This window comes from Amblyomma mixtum, chromosome 5 (assembly GCF_055824585.1).
Source record: "Amblyomma mixtum isolate Tamu chromosome 5, ASM5582458v1, whole genome shotgun sequence".
NCBI lineage: Eukaryota > Metazoa > Arthropoda > Arachnida > Ixodida > Ixodidae > Amblyomma > Amblyomma mixtum.
In genome coordinates this window covers 129957575-129974034 of record NC_143016.1, presented here as the reverse complement: position 1 = coordinate 129974034, position 16460 = coordinate 129957575, and the positions used below count along the sequence as shown (strand labels likewise).

Genomic DNA, 16460 nt, shown 5'->3' with positions numbered 1-16460 from the left:
TGTGCTGTTCTGTACTAGAGATCATTCTTCACCGCTGCGGTGTTAATTTTTAAGTTCCATTTGTGTGTTGATGGTCAGAAGCACGAAGCCGCTTGTTTACATCTCCAAGAAGCGATGGTCATATAAAATTATACAGTAGCACACTGTACAAGTATGTGCTATGCGCGTGGCGTCTTGGCGTATCCATCGAGAAATTTTTATTGCGTTCGTACATCACTTCAGGTCTTGCCAGCGTGGAAGAAGAATTCCACCTGGAATAAAAAAAAAACACACCTGACATGGTCGCAGCGTCATATGAGACTGTATATTGCATCCTGACAATGCAGAGATCCAGCTATACCCACCAGCTGCAGACGATCATGTAAGTAATTGTTCATAAAACCGAACAAATTTCTTCACGTGTTACGGAAGTGCTGAAACAGACAGGTTTCAGGATGACGTCAACAATTTAAGGGTGGCCCCCTACGGTGGTCTTTGCCATCCTCTTAATAAATAAATAAATAAATAAATAAATAAATAAATAAATAAATAAATAAATAAATAAATAAATAAATAAATAAATAAATAAATAAATCAGTCAATAAGTTAATCAATCAGTCAATCAAAATTATATTTTCGTATAATTTCATTAGTGCTGAAAGGAACTGAAAGTGTTTAGTGCCATTATTTCGCGTTTTGTTCCCGTAATCAATAAAGGGTCTGCTGAGGACCCTTTGCCACATAACTTAAAATTTTCCTGAATGTTTGGCTTCACTGCATAGCATTAATGTAGTTAGGTGAATGGGTACGCCAGATTCCCAACTACCAAACAGCGGTAGGGTTTCAACGTAGTTAAACCGAGTATACGTGCGAAACCGCGTGTTCATTCTTCGCCTCTTCTCTCTGGCATCTGCACGCAACCGCGTTTCTCGCACTTCGCACCCTCTCTCCACTTGGCTGCAGCTGACGGGATGCCCTCCTCCGAACTAACCCGAGCTTACCCGAGTTATTCCAAGCTTCAGCAAGAGTCTTGGTTGGGACCGTGTTAAGTAGTTTTTTCGCACTAAAAGTGAAACCAGCTACACAATTCTTTAGGAGATGTCATCTGTCCCCTTCTCCAGCCTTCCCAACAAGAAACAACCAATTGACGCACCAGACACAAGCATAACATGGCTATGGCACGAAACGCAGCGGCTGATTCACAACTGAAGTTTTGTTGCCTTGAAGTCTGTTTCATTTAGATATCTGAGCTCGGCTGAATTTGTTTCATTTGTTACATATAAGAAGTGAACAAAATCAAATGTTTCACTTCTGCATTCATTCTTTTCTTGGGAATCAAGGGCTCGCGATACTAAGCATATGCAACGAAAGAAAAAATTCTGCAAGACCTTGGCGGCACGCATTGTACCCGATTTGCAAATTACACGCTCTGAAACTACGTTTTCTTTATCTATTTTACATCAATTTTTCCGTCAAATTTTCCGTAAAATGGTCTGAGTTTTTCAGGTTCGAAACGCCGCATACATCCGTACAGTGGCAAGCGAAAATTGTTTTCGTGCTTTCTATGAGAAAGAGAAGTCATTCTGAACCTGCGCGGAACATGTTTCGAATCCCTGCACCATTTACAAAAATCTTGCTCTGTGGTGCTCTTTCGTGGACCTCTACGCAGATTATTTGCAACAGCTGGTAACTCCCAATGTCTTTTCCCTTGTGAAGACCCAGTTTCAGCATCACAAAGTCAAAATACGTATCATAACAGAACATTAATATGGGATGGTATATACAGTGTGATTTTTTTTTTACTGTTTGCAGATTTTTTTTTTTAATCTCTGTGAGATACGTCGGTGTGGTCTGTGCAGGAGGAAGCTTTTTATAAAGGTGGACATTATGTACTCCCACGAGATAGAGATCGATAATTAGAGGATTAATTACCTAAAATTAAGTAAAGTTTTTAATTCTTGATTTTAGAGGTCAAGATTGCATTGAAAAAATGAAGCCCGTCAACATGAACGGTGAGCCAGTGCTTAAATTTTCTTTGTCGGCAGTATGGTTCTAAATAACTACCTTTAAAATTACAAATTTCAAAGCTCGTTGAGTTGGCTTTTCCGCATTGCATATTTATAAAAAAGTGACGCTAAACGTAGTATCGTCACCGAAATTACTTTGACTGGTTCTACGTCATCAAACACACATACGGCGTCAATAGGGCCATTTTTTTTACCTGCACTGGCTACACCAGTGTAGCCAGTGTAGGTAAAAAAAATGACCCTAGTATTTCCTGCACTAGAATTGTGAGCGACAACAAATATATAAATGTGCAACGCGGGAAAGCCAACTCAACGAGGCTTCAAATGCGTATTTTTGACGTTCGATATTTCGAACCACATTGACGATAAAGCAAATTTAAAAACTGGGATCATCCTCGAACTCGACGGCCTTCGATTTCGCAATATAATTCTGCCTCCTAAATTAAAAAATGAAAAAGTGCAGTTAATTTCAGTTCACTATTCGTCTAATTATTCAGCTCTCTCGCGTGCGTAATCTCCGCCTAGCTGTACAATCCACCTGCACGGACCCCACCAACGTATCTCTCACAGCTTTTAAAATAAAAATCTATAAATGTTAAAAATGGTCACGCAGTATATAATCTTCTTCCATGAAACCGCTATAAATTGTAGTGTGTTATTGCGTACCTCGACGCGGCAGTCCTCCGGCACGTCAGTGCAGTGGACGCCATTCCGATGCAAATCTCTTCCCACCAGAGCGCGCAGTGAGTTAGGGTAGAGCCTCCTCGCCACGACCTGGATGAGAGAGAGAGGGGGAAATAAAAGCACTTCCTGTTCTCTTCCGCCTCTTTTTAACCGTGTTCAGAAGCGCGTACCATTAATGAAGCCATGAAACCTTTTTTTGCCAATCTTTTCACGTTTTCCTTCCACTCTTGTCGCCATCCTTTGTGGCTTAAGCGCGCGTTAAAATGGAGCCTTCTGAGTCATAAAAATTTAGATTTCTCCCCTGGCTCGCGTGGATATATCTGAGTGTGCATGCGTGCTATGTGCGACAGGAACGCGTTCATGAAAGCACCTTTTAGAAAGAGGATAAAAAAGTGGTAGGGTTTAGACGTAGCTAAACCGAGTAGACGTGCGAAAGCATGTGTTTAGCCTGGTTGGCTCATGGTTTCGCTTCGCTGGGCCGTTGGCACGTCTGGCGAGGATATTATTTAGACGACGATGTGCAGTGCACAGCGCGAGAGCGTGTGTGTTAGTTCGCTAGTAGTATTAGTTGATGAAGATGACTATGTACAGCCTTTGTCAAAAGTTTGGAGCCCAGGGGGTTTGCTTCTGAAGCACACTGTCTGGTTCGTAAGGCATCTTCAGCGCTCCAAATTTCCCGAAGGTAAGAAGATTTCTGGTCCTGCCTCCTCCAATGGGTAGGACTACCACGAATATTACAGGAGTTCCACTGCGAGGCTTAGAAGCAAACCTCCTGGGCTCTAAACTTTTGACAAAGACTGTACATTGCACAGTGCGAGTGTGTGTTGCAGTTTAACACGGGGAGTGATCGGCTGCAGCGATAGCTTAGTGCTCTCGTGCAGTGACCAGCGAAGCTGGTCTGTTCGCGCTGCTGCGGGCTCGAATCCCAGTGGCGGCAATATTTAATTCATTTATTTATGATTCAGCCAAGGTCACCCTCAAGGGCAAGCTTCACAAATACTTGGTGAGCCGGTTAGACCTCGTGGAATAGTGCTTTCCCACTAAAACAGCGGGAAAGCAGCCATGATTAGACGCGACAGGGGCCGCTTGATGTATATGTCTGCTGTACGCTGACAGCGGTTGAATGACTAGCCTGGGAAGCGAGCACACAGTGGATTCATCGCCAGGAAAGGTGGCCGCGGACTGAATGCTAGTATTTGCTGCCGGTCAGTTTTCGACATGGGCAAATCACTGCAATGAATTTGTGACGGAACAGCGCAAAACATCGGGACAAGAGACAAGCGCTTGTCTCTTGTCTCTTGTTCCGGTGTTTTGCGCTGTTCCGTCACAAATGAATAACCAACATGCCCAAGCTGCTGTCCTGACTGCAATGAAGCACTGTTGTCGGAGATGAAGAAATTAATGGCCGCCGGCAACTAATGGCGTAGTCAGTATAGTGTGCAGAAAATTCGCAATGGGGAGCAGATTTGAAAAAAAAAAAATGCGTAGCCATTTGGCCATGTACAAAGTTTAAGGGCGAGGACTTACTCCGGAAGCACTTCCTGATAATTAGGCAGCAATTTTTTAATATATATTCAACTATCTCGTATTCTGCCACGCGCTTGTAGCCACCAGCCTTCGTTCTTGAACTCCACGAGAGAAAAAAAGAACAACTATATGTAACGTTTCAGAAAAAGAAATAAGAGAAAGGAAATCTATTTGCTAAGGCGCAACCGTACTGAATGGTCATTATGTGCTTACCGAAGGAAGCTAGGTTATTTAGTTATAGTACTTACCAAACGTACTATCAGCGTCAAATGAAACGCGAACAAAACAACTGGAACGCGAGCACAAAAAATCAAGCATATTAGAGGCTGGAGATGAAATACAGGCGTGGGCTATTAACATTTCAGAAGAGCGGTCTTTTCGGCTTCGATGGGAAAATCAACTGCTCATGTATTTTGCCTCCCTAGTATAATATCTGCGAGTTGTGCTGTTCGCGTTTCAATTGACGCTGATAGTACAACAAACGCTAATGATAGGACACAGCATGTAGTGCCACGGGCCGATGTTAAAAAAATAATGAAACAGAAGATTTAATAAAGGAACTGACTGCTTCAGAATTTCCCCTCCATTTCATGTTCTATGTGCTGCTGTTGGTGGGATATATATTTCGAAGCCGCTACGCGCTTCTGTGCAGTGTATGCTGCGACAGCCTTTGTATGAACACTCATCGCCGAGGAAACCATTGTGCCAACGTTGTCTGAGCAAACTGTAGCACGACATATCAGTAAGCAGAGAAAAAAGCATGCTCGCGTCCTCACGGGATCTGCCGGGCCGACAAGTTCCTTGAAGTCGAGGGCTGTGTTTGCAGGATTCGAACCTTTGACCTCCATGGCAAGGCATGGGCCACTGCACAGCTGTTGAACCATGTTCTGCGGGATCGAGTTCAGTATGGAGGAGAACATGAGATTGAGGAAATGAGGTGCAAGGTAACTGTGCACATGCAGTAGCTATACGTTTTTTTTTTTTTTCGCGACTCGAATTGGTAATATTCTTGCTTGAAAAAGAATCGCATTCCAGCCTAGATAGAAAGCCTGGGTGGTTAAGGCACTTAAAATATAAGAGACTTAAGCGAGATGGAAATCAGTGTGAAATGAATGCTTGGACACAGAATAGCTAAAGAATAACCAAGCTCCGGTTAAAGCACTTAAAATATAAGAAACTTAAGCGAGATGGAAATCCATGTGAGATGAATGCTTAGACACAGAATAGCTAAAAAATAACCAAGGCGAGGTGCAAACGAAGGCACTCAGGCAGTTGCATTCAAGTAATTCACTGAATGGTTAACCAGGGAATATTAACGTACGACGCCAAACACGGAGATTCGTGAAGCATGCATGGGTGAAGAACCTATGCATTGATATGCGTGATTCACACAGGGTTTGAAGCCTTAGATAGGCATATCCTGCAAGACACATTGATAAACTTACTGTGTAGTTGTGCACGACCCCTTTGTACACGAGAAGGAATTCCTCCGCTTTTGCGCAATCGAGATGGAACTGAAAGGAAGTGTCAAGAAACGAGAGAAGACGCTGAGAGGTAAACGCCTGTCGTCACACTGGTGAACTAACAGTGAAAGTAAACACAAAAGTACTACAGTGCACGGGACATGGAAGTGTGGTGCGTCGATAGAGGCATTCGTGCCTTTCGTCCCAATTCCTCGGATGCATTATCCGTCTATGTGCCAACACGTAACGCTTCGTCTGCCCGAAAAATTTGGCGTCATCACATCGTAGCTTGCAAACGCGCTTGCACATTGCTGCTTTCCGCCACCCACCGTGCATTCCTTCAAGTGAGTGATCAGAAAGGCATTATAGACCACCGCCAGCAGTCACAAGTGTTATACGACCCCTTTTCTCGTGAGAGCAAACTGTCGCGCTCAGCGAATACGGGCATTTATCGAGGGCCACACAAGAGGACTTCATAGTGCTGCTGTGGTTATCGCAGCCGTAAGCGCTTTGTTCAGTTTTTTTACAGCCATAGCCTGGCTGTGCTAATCCCATTTTGCTCGAAAATGTTGAGCTCTTTTTGGTAACCCCCATAATTCTGCAGTGCTATAGCTGAACCTCAGCGAATGAGACGGCAAGTTGAGAGATGACGCACCGAAGTTGCGGGCGCTCAAAACAGTAAACAGTTTCTGAAAGCAAGTATTCCTAACTAATCCTCCTCCTCCTCCTCCTCATCATCATCAGCATCATCATCAGCATCATCATCAGCATCATCATCAGCATCATCATTTCTGGTTATGCTAACTGCAGGAAAAGGAAAGGCCTCTCGCAATTATCTCCAATTACCCGTGCCCTGCACCAGCTATTGCCCCATACCTCAGCTAATTTCTCTAACTCATCTCTCCAGCTAACCCTCTCCAGCCTCCGTGTAATTTTTTGTTCCCTTCAAGTCTACTGTATTACTCTAAGAAATTGTTGGTTATATGCTCCCCACGCTGCATTTCAGGCCGAAATCCATTTCTTACTCTTTATCCGCTAAGATATAACTAATGGAAGTTTTTTCTCTATTCAACTCCACTCTCTTTTTGTGTCGTAATACTACACCATAAATTTTCTTTTTGCGTAGCTCACTGCGCAGTTCTCGGTTTAATTTCAATTCTTTTGGTCAGCCTCCATGTTGCAGCCCTGCAAGTAAGTACTGATATGAGTGCTATGCCCTTCTAGCACGGTGGATATCGGTTTAGTTGCTATTCATAAGCTTAGTGTGTTTTCCGAATCACTCAATCTAATCTTATTTCCTTAATACTCCTTTGCAGTGGTCTGGATCTGCGATAATTACTCGGCCTTGACAGACGTACTTGCCATCTCTACCAGTAAAAAATGCACCGCCATAAACTCTGTCAACGAAATCGGAGCCCACGTGTACTGAATCACTGCGTCCGCCTGACATTCATCGTCAATACCAAATACATTGTATACGGGGTAATGGTGCCGTAGTTGAAGGTCAAGCTAGATGGAAAGCTGGGCGAATCGGCAACTCTCGGCACGTTGCCTTTTTCTGTCTAATGACACGTCCTTTAGAACTGTTTCTTTTATAATTAAATTCATTTCACTGCTTAAATTAGGCAGTCCCTCTCCGACCATATTTGATAAGCGCGAGAAGCCATTGACGCTCATAGTAACGTGACTGTTCATAACGAGATAAAACGAAGCGCGACCGCTGCGCCGTGCGTTGGCTAACAGCATGCGCTCTGTTAGAAACCTTTAGCTTGGTGAACGCGTAAGACGCATATAAGAGCCACTGTGGTAGCGACCAAATGCATAGTTCTGCTTGATCAAAATCTGTTAGGAACTGACAAGCAACGTGCGTGTCATGTATGCAGCGGTTACCTGCGGCCAATATGAAATAAACTGATAATCGGGAGACAAGCTTTTGAGCGTTTGTGTCTCAGAATGCCATTAAGCGCTGTGGCAGTAGTGCTTGACATCCGGAGAGCTGCAAAAATCTCCGGCAATAAAGTCTATTGAATACGACAAAGTTATGTGTAGGAAGCCGGGAAACTCCCAAAGCGGTAACACGTACAGCTCTGTTATTTTCCTTCAAACAATGCATGTGAAAATCCATCACATTTATCGATATCATTCGGCGCACCTCTGAGCGGCGCTTACCATTTGGAGTGCTGTGACGTCGAACCCCGAGTTAAGTATCTTGCGTAGCACTCTGCTAACATTTCCTGAAAAGAAAAAAAAAGAAGGAAAACAAGTGTAGTTTCAATCAGCGGGGTATCACGTCCAGACCAGCACAGTAGTCAAGAAATAAGTGCGCACTGATTCGCTTCACGTTACTTTTTGAGTTATTGTATACAGCGGTATATGTTAGTATAGTAGTTTGTTCACACCGATATGCCGTGGAGTTGTTTCACAATACTCGGCCTCTGGTTCGTATCTGAAGGCCTTGATCACTGAGTCAGACAGAGTACCAGTTATAACTTCACGTTTTAACTTAAAAAAGAAAAAAATCTGGCTAGATCACGCAATGCGACGCGACATATCTGCGTTAGAAGTGTTGGTTTAACCCTGCGCATCTTCATTTACCGCTTTTACAATGATCACCTCCCATTGCGGATTTGGAACAGAAAGATCCGATGAAAAGACAACGTTGCGTATGTGTTGAAAGAACTGACACAGACACAAACATTTCGCAGCGACGTTGCTACTAGCGTCGCCTTACAATCTTATAGTGACTAAAACGTCCCCACAGTATTCTCGCTCTGGTTTTGTGTGTGCTTCTGGCGGGTAGTGGCTTCTGGAGCGTAGAGGAGGGGGGAGCTTCTGTAGGGTGGGGGGGGGGGGTGATGGGTGGAGGCTCGTTGGTTGGAGATGCATTATTTGGTGCTGCACCCACCGGAGGGTGCATGTTTCGCTGGGTGCTTCCGGAAGGTCGAGGCTTCATGTGCACCGACGACTTTCTCGCCGAAAACGATTATGATGGTGATGATTACGACGTATTTTTGTAAGACAAGGGCACCTGCGGCCAAAGAGCGCCATGGCACTAGGCGTATTTGTCTACCTTCCTAACAATTTTTCCTCATAATTAAGAACTATAATCCTAAAGCAGTAAAACGGAATTCGGCGTAGTAATGCCCTTTCAACCCTCCGGAGTTTCGTGCATGTTTTCACAAGCCTCTTTTGTGGTAAAGTTTTTCATTTTGCGAATTATTTCCGACACCTTGGGAATACTGTGGACGGTGTCTTGTAGAAAGATTACCGAAAAATTTCGCTACGAAAGCCCCAACCACGCGACAGAAGAGCCACAGTTCGAGTTACGCTGCTGCGCGATGCACGTCATGCGTCCGCTACACGCTCTCTGTGATGAAACTGGACGGCTGCCACAATGCGGACACGAAGGGCGGGACATTCAATTGACTGGTGCCGTTTCTTGTTTACCGGCACTCAGGGCTGTGCTTCTTCGAGGGAAACAGAATATAGCGCCCTCTCCTCGTAAAGGCTGGTTCACGTGCAAGCGACTGAGCGACTGAGCGGCGCGTCGGAGCGAAAATTTCCAACTTGTTGGAACCTAGCCGCTCATCGCAGCGACCGCAAAACAGGTTTTTCCGCCGCGGCGACAGGATTTGCTAGCATTTTCGCTGGCATGTAGTTCACATGCAAGCGACTGAGCTACTGAGCGGCGCGTCGCAGCGAAAATTTCCAACTTGTTGGAACCTAGCCGCTCATCGCAGCGACCGCAAAACAGGTTTTTCCGCCGCGGCGACAGGATTTGCTAGCATTTTCGCTGGCATGTAGTTCACATGCAAGCGACTGAGCTACTGAGCGGCGCGTCGCAGCGAAAATTTCCAACTTGTTGGAACCTAGCCGCTCATCGCAGCGACCGCAAAACAGGTTTTTCCGCCGCGGCGACAGGATTTGCTAGCATTTTCGCTGGCATGTAGTTCACATGCAAGCGACTGAGCTACTGAGCGGCGCGTCGCAGCGAAAATTTCCAACTTGTTGGAACCTAGCCGCTCATCGCAGCGACCGCAAAACAGGTTTTTCCGCCGCGGCGACAGGATTTGCTAGCATTTTCGCTGGCATGTAGTTCACATGCAAGCGACTGAGCTACTGAGCGGCGCGTCGCAGCGAAAATTTCCAACTTGTTGGAACCTAGCCGCTCATCGCAGCGACCGCAAAACAGGTTTTTCCGCCGCGGCGACAGGATTTGCTAGCATTTTCGCTGGCATGTAGTTCACATGCAAGCGACTGAGCTACTGAGCGGCGCGTCGCAGCGAAAATTTCCAACTTGTTGGAACCTAGCCGCTCATCGCAGCGACCGCAAAACAGGTTTTTCCGCCGCGGCGACAGGATTTGCTAGCATTTTCGCTGGCATGTAGTTCACATGCAAGCGACTGAGCTACTGAGCGGCGCGTCGCAGCGAAAATTTCCAACTTGTTGGAACCTAGCCGCTCATCGCAGCGACCGCAAAACAGGTTTTTCCGCCGCGGCGACAGGATTTGCTAGCATTTTCGCTGGCATGTAGTTCACATGCAAGCGACTGAGCTACTGAGCGGCGCGTCGCAGCGAAAATTTCCAACTTGTTGGAACCTAGCCGCTCATCGCAGCGACCGCAAAACAGGTTTTTCCGCCGCGGCGACAGGATTTGCTAGCATTTTCGCTGGCATGTAGTTCACATGCAAGCGACTGAGCTACTGAGCGGCGCGTCGCAGCGAAAATTTCCAACTTGTTGGAACCTAGCCGCTCATCGCAGCGACCGCAAAACAGGTTTTTCCGCCGCGGCGACAGGATTTGCTAGCATTTTCGCTGGCATGTAGTTCACATGCAAGCGACTGAGCTACTGAGCGGCGCGTCGCAGCGAAAATTTCCAACTTGTTGGAACCTAGCCGCTCATCGCAGCGACCGCAAAACAGGTTTTTCCGCCGCGGCGACAGGATTTGCTAGCATTTTCGCTGGCATGTAGTTCACATGCAAGCGACTGAGCTACTGAGCGGCGCGTCGCAGCGAAAATTTCCAACTTGTTGGAACTTCGCCGCTCATCGCAGCGACCGCTCAAAAACAGGTTTTTCCGCCGCGGCGACAGGATTCGCTAGCATTTTCGCTGGCATGTAGTTCACATGCAAGCGACTGAGCTATTGAGCGGCGCGTCGCAGCGAAAATTTCCAACTTGTTGGAACTTCGCCGCTCATCGCAGCGACGATTCAAAAAGAGGTTTTTCCGCCGCGGCGGCAGGATTCGCTAGCATTTTGGCTTGTATGTGAAACATGCTTAACCTCCCATCCGCTTTTGAATGTTCGGTTAAGAAAGAAAAATAATGCATTAAAACGCAGAATAAATCGGAATGTCAACTTTCTGAACAACCAGATAACAGCAAGCGTTCCCTACGCACTTTATTTGTAAGCCAGAGTTTTTTTGTTTTTGAATCGAAAACTAATACGGAACACTCCTCGGCAAACTCACAGCCACAGCATATAGAAGGTCAACATCCGATTGCGTAACTGCTCACGTGATCATGTGCCTGTTGCGATCGTTGTGGTATTCCAGGTCACCGCAGCGTTTGTACGTCTTAGACTTTCCTGTACGTCAAACGCATTAGCAAAAGGCAGCTAATTACGCGGCGACAGTTTTGGCTTAACTTAGCGCTATCCTCGGCAGAACATGAACACTTGTACTTTTTTATCTGTGTCTCGTCACAGAGAACCGGCTCTACGATGTCTTTATATCTGCACCTTTCTTCAGTTAGTGAATAGTGATATTGTGGCTCTTAACGTCCCTAAGAGACGCGTGAGCTATGAGAGACATAATGGTGAAAAGCAGCGCGAACGGGACGAGACAAAAAATAAGGAAGGAGAAGACACCATGCGCGTCTTCTCCTGCCTTATTTTGTGTCACGTCCAATTCTTGCCATTATCCCAACCAGTCCAAACTTCTGCTCTGCTATGAAGGAATTCGTTCTGGAGGGCTCCGGATTAATTAATTAGACCATTTGAGGATCTATAACGTGCGCTGACATCACAGCCCAGAGGCTCCTTGTATGAAATATTCTGCCTCCATCGAAATACGGCCGTCGCGGTCGGGATCGAACCCACCATTCAGCATCGACATTCCTGGCATTGAGCAAGCGAGTGAACAGGCAGTGCCGTCATTTCATTGAGAGACCCATTTACGCTTTTTGTTGAAGGGTAAGAAGCGGACAAACCATCTTTGAAAACGTGCGGCTTGACCACGCAGCACGTGGTGTCCTCGAAAACGGCAGTGTTGCACCGGCGCTCGAACTGCCCGCCAAAGAGCACCGAAGATTCCTGAAGAAAGGAAATCAGCAGAGAACGGCAGCGTGTGAACTTTACAAAGTTCCCAAGGCATTACGTGCACGATTACAAACGATTGGAAACTCGTATGTGGGAGCCATCCTAAACGTATTAGAGGCCGATAAATGGAATCACAAAATGAACACATAAATTTCTGCGCTCATTGAAGCATTAGATCAATAAAATTCTTTCATAATGAATCAATTCATTGTGAGATTCCTATGAGTGCTACGAAAGTGCTACGCCCGATTAATACACTCTGAAAATAAAGGAGTAAAAAAAGGGAGTGAAGCTGTCCTCTGGTGCACTCCCGTTTATAGAAGGGAGTGCACTAGAGGACCGCTTCACTCCCTTTTTCACTTCCATACAGGCGTATTCGTGTCGAAAGAGATATAGCTTGAAAGCGTCAAACGCCGCAACCTTAGCATACGAATGACGCTGATTCTCATTTTTAACTGCGGTTATACTTTTAATTCGACATTTTAAAATGACTTGGCGGCGATCAAATAAAAGCAAGCGCATATTCCGTACTCTTGCAGTCCAGTTTCAACGCCCACCAGCAGGAAACGGGAGTTTTGTTGCTGTTTCTATGTTCATTACACGTTACCGAAAGGAAATTGGGATGTATGGCATGTGCAGGCTGCAAGTGATATCTACATTCATGGGCACACAGTGAAATGAGTTAGGTGAGTAGGTAAAAATCCACTATGAACAATGAAACATAGCCGAAAGAAAAAAAACAAGGACCAAAAGATAAGAAGATAAGGCTTATAGCGCTCGTATCTATAGTGTGTCTGAATTTCTTGGTCCTGGCGTTCTTTCACGCTGTTTTGCATAATGGACACATAGTGTTGCCATATTTCAACCGGGACACCGGTGATCACACCCAAAACAGAATAGCGTGCTCCATTTGCTTATATATGTCCGCACCTGTACATGAAAAGATGATTCATTTACTTGCTATTTGGTTGTTTCGTGTTATGACTGCACGATACATTGTCTACTCTTTAAGTCGTTTTCTTTACACTTCGCCTAACAGAACCACGCGCAGTGCTACAGCACAAGGCACGAAAAAAAGGGAAGAGAACTAGGGGTGTGCGAATATTCGAAATTTTCGAATATATATCGAATATTATATTTTTAGTATTCGCATTCGGTTCGAAATCCAAGTATTCGTGTTCTTTCGAATATTCGACCCGGCGCGAATATTCGTATCTGGCCGAATATTCATTGTGAGCAGCGGCGTTCATTTCGGTCCGCAAGCCCTATCGACAGAGACATAACAACACGGCGGCGCCCAGAGCAATGCGCATGGATGAAGGAAAATTTTTCCTTCGAATTTTTTCTTCGAGGAAGGAAAATTTTTCCTTCCTCAAAGGGCCAAGCCGTAGCTAACTGCGCTGGTGAGCTTTTTTGTGGCTATACCTGCGAAGCTGCTATGGTCAGAGTTGTGCACGAAGTACCTCGCAATACGTGCCAGGTCAGTGCCAAGTGAGAGGGCATTATCTGTGGCTGGAGGAGTCGTTTCAGCTAGAAGGGAACTGCTTCTGCCTGACCATGTGGAGCAGCTGGTTTTCTTTCACGATAACCTTTTATGTTCATCCCAGCAACGCGCTTTTGTGCTGATGGAAAGCTAGCCTTAATGAATGCTGTGTACTAGCCGTCCTCTCGGATATTTCCACTCTTCTAAGAATAATGTTCGACACCTTGATACTTTTTGTGCAGCCACACACACCTTTTGTGTTCATTTAATCATCGATCGTTGAACTGTGGTGTTCTTGGGTGCTCAAATAAATGTTTTGTAGTGGTTAAATGCGTCTGTCCTTGATTATTCGATATTCGATTCGATATTCGGAACCAAGTATTCGTATTCGATTGGTATTCGAAAATTTTGATATTCGCACACCCCTAAAGAGAACGAATAGCAAAGTCAAAAACACAACAAACAAAAAATGCACCGAGCTTGCAGCGCATTTTGCGACTATACTGCTTTCAAAGACGTATCCCGGTCGCAGGGCGCGCAGAGCGGTCGTGGGCTTTTGTTTTGTTCTAGTGAGCTCGCGAGTAATACCTTACTTTATCTAGACACCTCCCAGTCGAAAAGTACTGCAGAGCCAGTCGCACAATAGAACTTGCTGTCGTCCTATCGTTGCGATAGATTTTTTCTGTAGCATTGTGAAGTCGTCTGCTGTTGCAACAGAACTGGCTCTGTCGTTACGACAGGATACTGCTCAATACTACACAAGTTCTGTTGTCAGGACCTAAAATACTACAGGAAAATCTGTTGTGACGACACAAAGTTTACTGTTGTGTTTTTTGATAGGGCCTTATTAACAAAACTGTCAAGTGACCATGGTTACTGCATCGCTGTGTAGGACCACGCGCTCGCTAGGTCACATGCACAATAATTAGAGCGGCAAAATCTGGTGCAGGTGGAACATGATAAAAAGGAAACGCCCTTGACACTTGCTCTTTTTTTTTCCTTCATTATTTGTCAGAATGAAAACGAAGTACTGACCTTTTCGACCGGACACTTGTCCTTTGACATCCAGCAGAGGCTTCGCAGTGTGCACGTTGCGTTTACTGGGGGCAGAAACAGAATTCATTTCAGGCACCGTAAAAATTTTCCTGCACCCGAGTGCGAAATTAATTTAAGGAAATTAAGCGACAGGAGTGTTTCTTTGCGGTGACCAGATAGGTGAGCTCAACCACAGTGTTATGAATGTTTAAAGAGAATAAATAGAGTACCGTAATACCTTTCACTATTCATCGTCTGTCACAAAGAAAGTCAAGGCTGGGTGCCCTCTCCGCCCAAGGACGCGGTGACCTTTACATTTTCGCTAAAGGAGGTGCATAAGCTACCCTCAGTCTATTTTCTATATAAGTAAAACCTCGTTGATACGTTCCCGGTTTCTACGGTTTCCAGATTGATAGGCTCAAAATCGCCAGCAATAAAATAATCTCACGGAGTTACAACATATTTCTTCCGGTTAATACATTCCCGAATTAAACGATTGTCCGTCCAACTGCACTCAAGATTACGACAAATTCGTCGTATAATGCGTTCAGCGAACAAGCGCACACATGGGCCGAGCCTGGGTGCACACGACGTGGATAGCTGAAATGCTGCAACAGTCTTTCGTAATGGTGGCTTCTCTGCAGTACATAAATGCAAAAAGGAAGAAGCATAAAAAATAAACTGCTTTATAAAGTAACATACGAGCGGCCCGTTCCAATGGGGACGCGACATGAAGAGGAGATACGCAGGTGCTGCTTCGTAGTGCCCAAGGGCCATAGGGCGAAGCACTTGAGAACAACCATATGAGCTTACATATGAGCCAGCCGGATCTGGTGGACTCACCTATCCACATTCGGGCATATGCAGATGACACCATTGTACTCATCCCTGGCAAAACTAGCCGCGAGTTGTCAACGCTGGGCTCAAATGTTTTAACTTTAATCCAAAACTGGTGTACCACGTCCCGCGTTCAGTTAAACCCAGAAAAGTGTTCTTATGTTTTGTTTTTTAATGGAGCTCCGGCGTTACATAAGCGTAAGCCGACTATTCGACTAGACACTTACAGTCTCAAGTGTGAACCGAGTATTAAATTATTAGGTGTTGTCTTTGACTCTTACTTAAGCTTTATTCCCCATGTTAATTATTTGCAAACGAAAATTCTTGCATCTACCACCAAGCTCCTTAACTGGTTCCATTTCCATTTTCGTGTTTCTCCTTCTCATATGCGCCAAATTTATCATCAGGTTATTCTCCCTACAATTACCTATGCAGCCCCAACTTGGTGGTTTCATTGCCCCCTTTCTCGGCTAAGAGATCGTGTTTTATCGCTTCAACGAATTCCCCTTCTGGCTCTTACTGGTGCCTATCATACTACGCGAACCGCTGCTCTTCATGTTCTTGCGAACGTTCTTCCTCTGCCTATCTATCTGGACCAGTTATGCGCAGAGTTTATGCTTTTCACGTTACGTCAATCCGTAGTGTACGGCAATACTTTTTATGATCCCTCTCACATTCAACCTTTATTTGATCCCTGGTCAGACCATCCCTCATTAAAATTTAAATTTTCTTTTGTTCAACTTAGTTCTCAAGAAGCTGTATTCTTTTCTTGTCAACGTGCCCTGCATATTTACACTGATGGGTCTTTCACTCCTCGCTTAGCTGGTGCAGCATTTGTTGTTCTTAACTCAACACAAAATATTGTCCATGTACACCGTCTATCTTTAGAACCACCCTCTAGCGCCTATGCCGCTGAGCTTGTAGCCTTTCATTCTGCTGTTGTTTATGCTATTCACAACCCTCCCTCCACGCCTGTTCATTTTTACACTGATTCTCTATCTCTGCTTTCTGCGCTGTCTTCAGTTACTTCTTACAATCCGACTATTATTGCAATTAAGAAAGATCTCTATCGTTTGTCTTCTTTAGCCACATTTCTTTTATTTCATAT

General features: G+C 45.2%; 1 protein-coding gene across 1 annotated transcript in view; it reads right to left on the bottom strand.

Annotated features, from left to right (window-relative positions):
• Positions 1-218: 218 nt before the first annotated feature.
• Positions 219-16460, bottom strand: part of nmdyn-D7 (nucleoside diphosphate kinase homolog 7) — a 32663-nt gene continuing 16421 nt past the window's right edge. The window contains exons 6-12 of the mRNA XM_089547055.1: positions 14516-14580; positions 11889-11991; positions 7850-7914; positions 5663-5731; positions 4994-5104; positions 2673-2780; positions 219-251 (exon numbers count right to left, since the gene is read on the bottom strand). Of these exons, the coding sequence (XP_089403181.1) occupies positions 219-251; positions 2673-2780; positions 4994-5104; positions 5663-5731; positions 7850-7914; positions 11889-11991; positions 14516-14580 (554 nt within the window). The remainder of the gene's footprint in view (positions 252-2672; positions 2781-4993; positions 5105-5662; positions 5732-7849; positions 7915-11888; positions 11992-14515; positions 14581-16460) is intronic.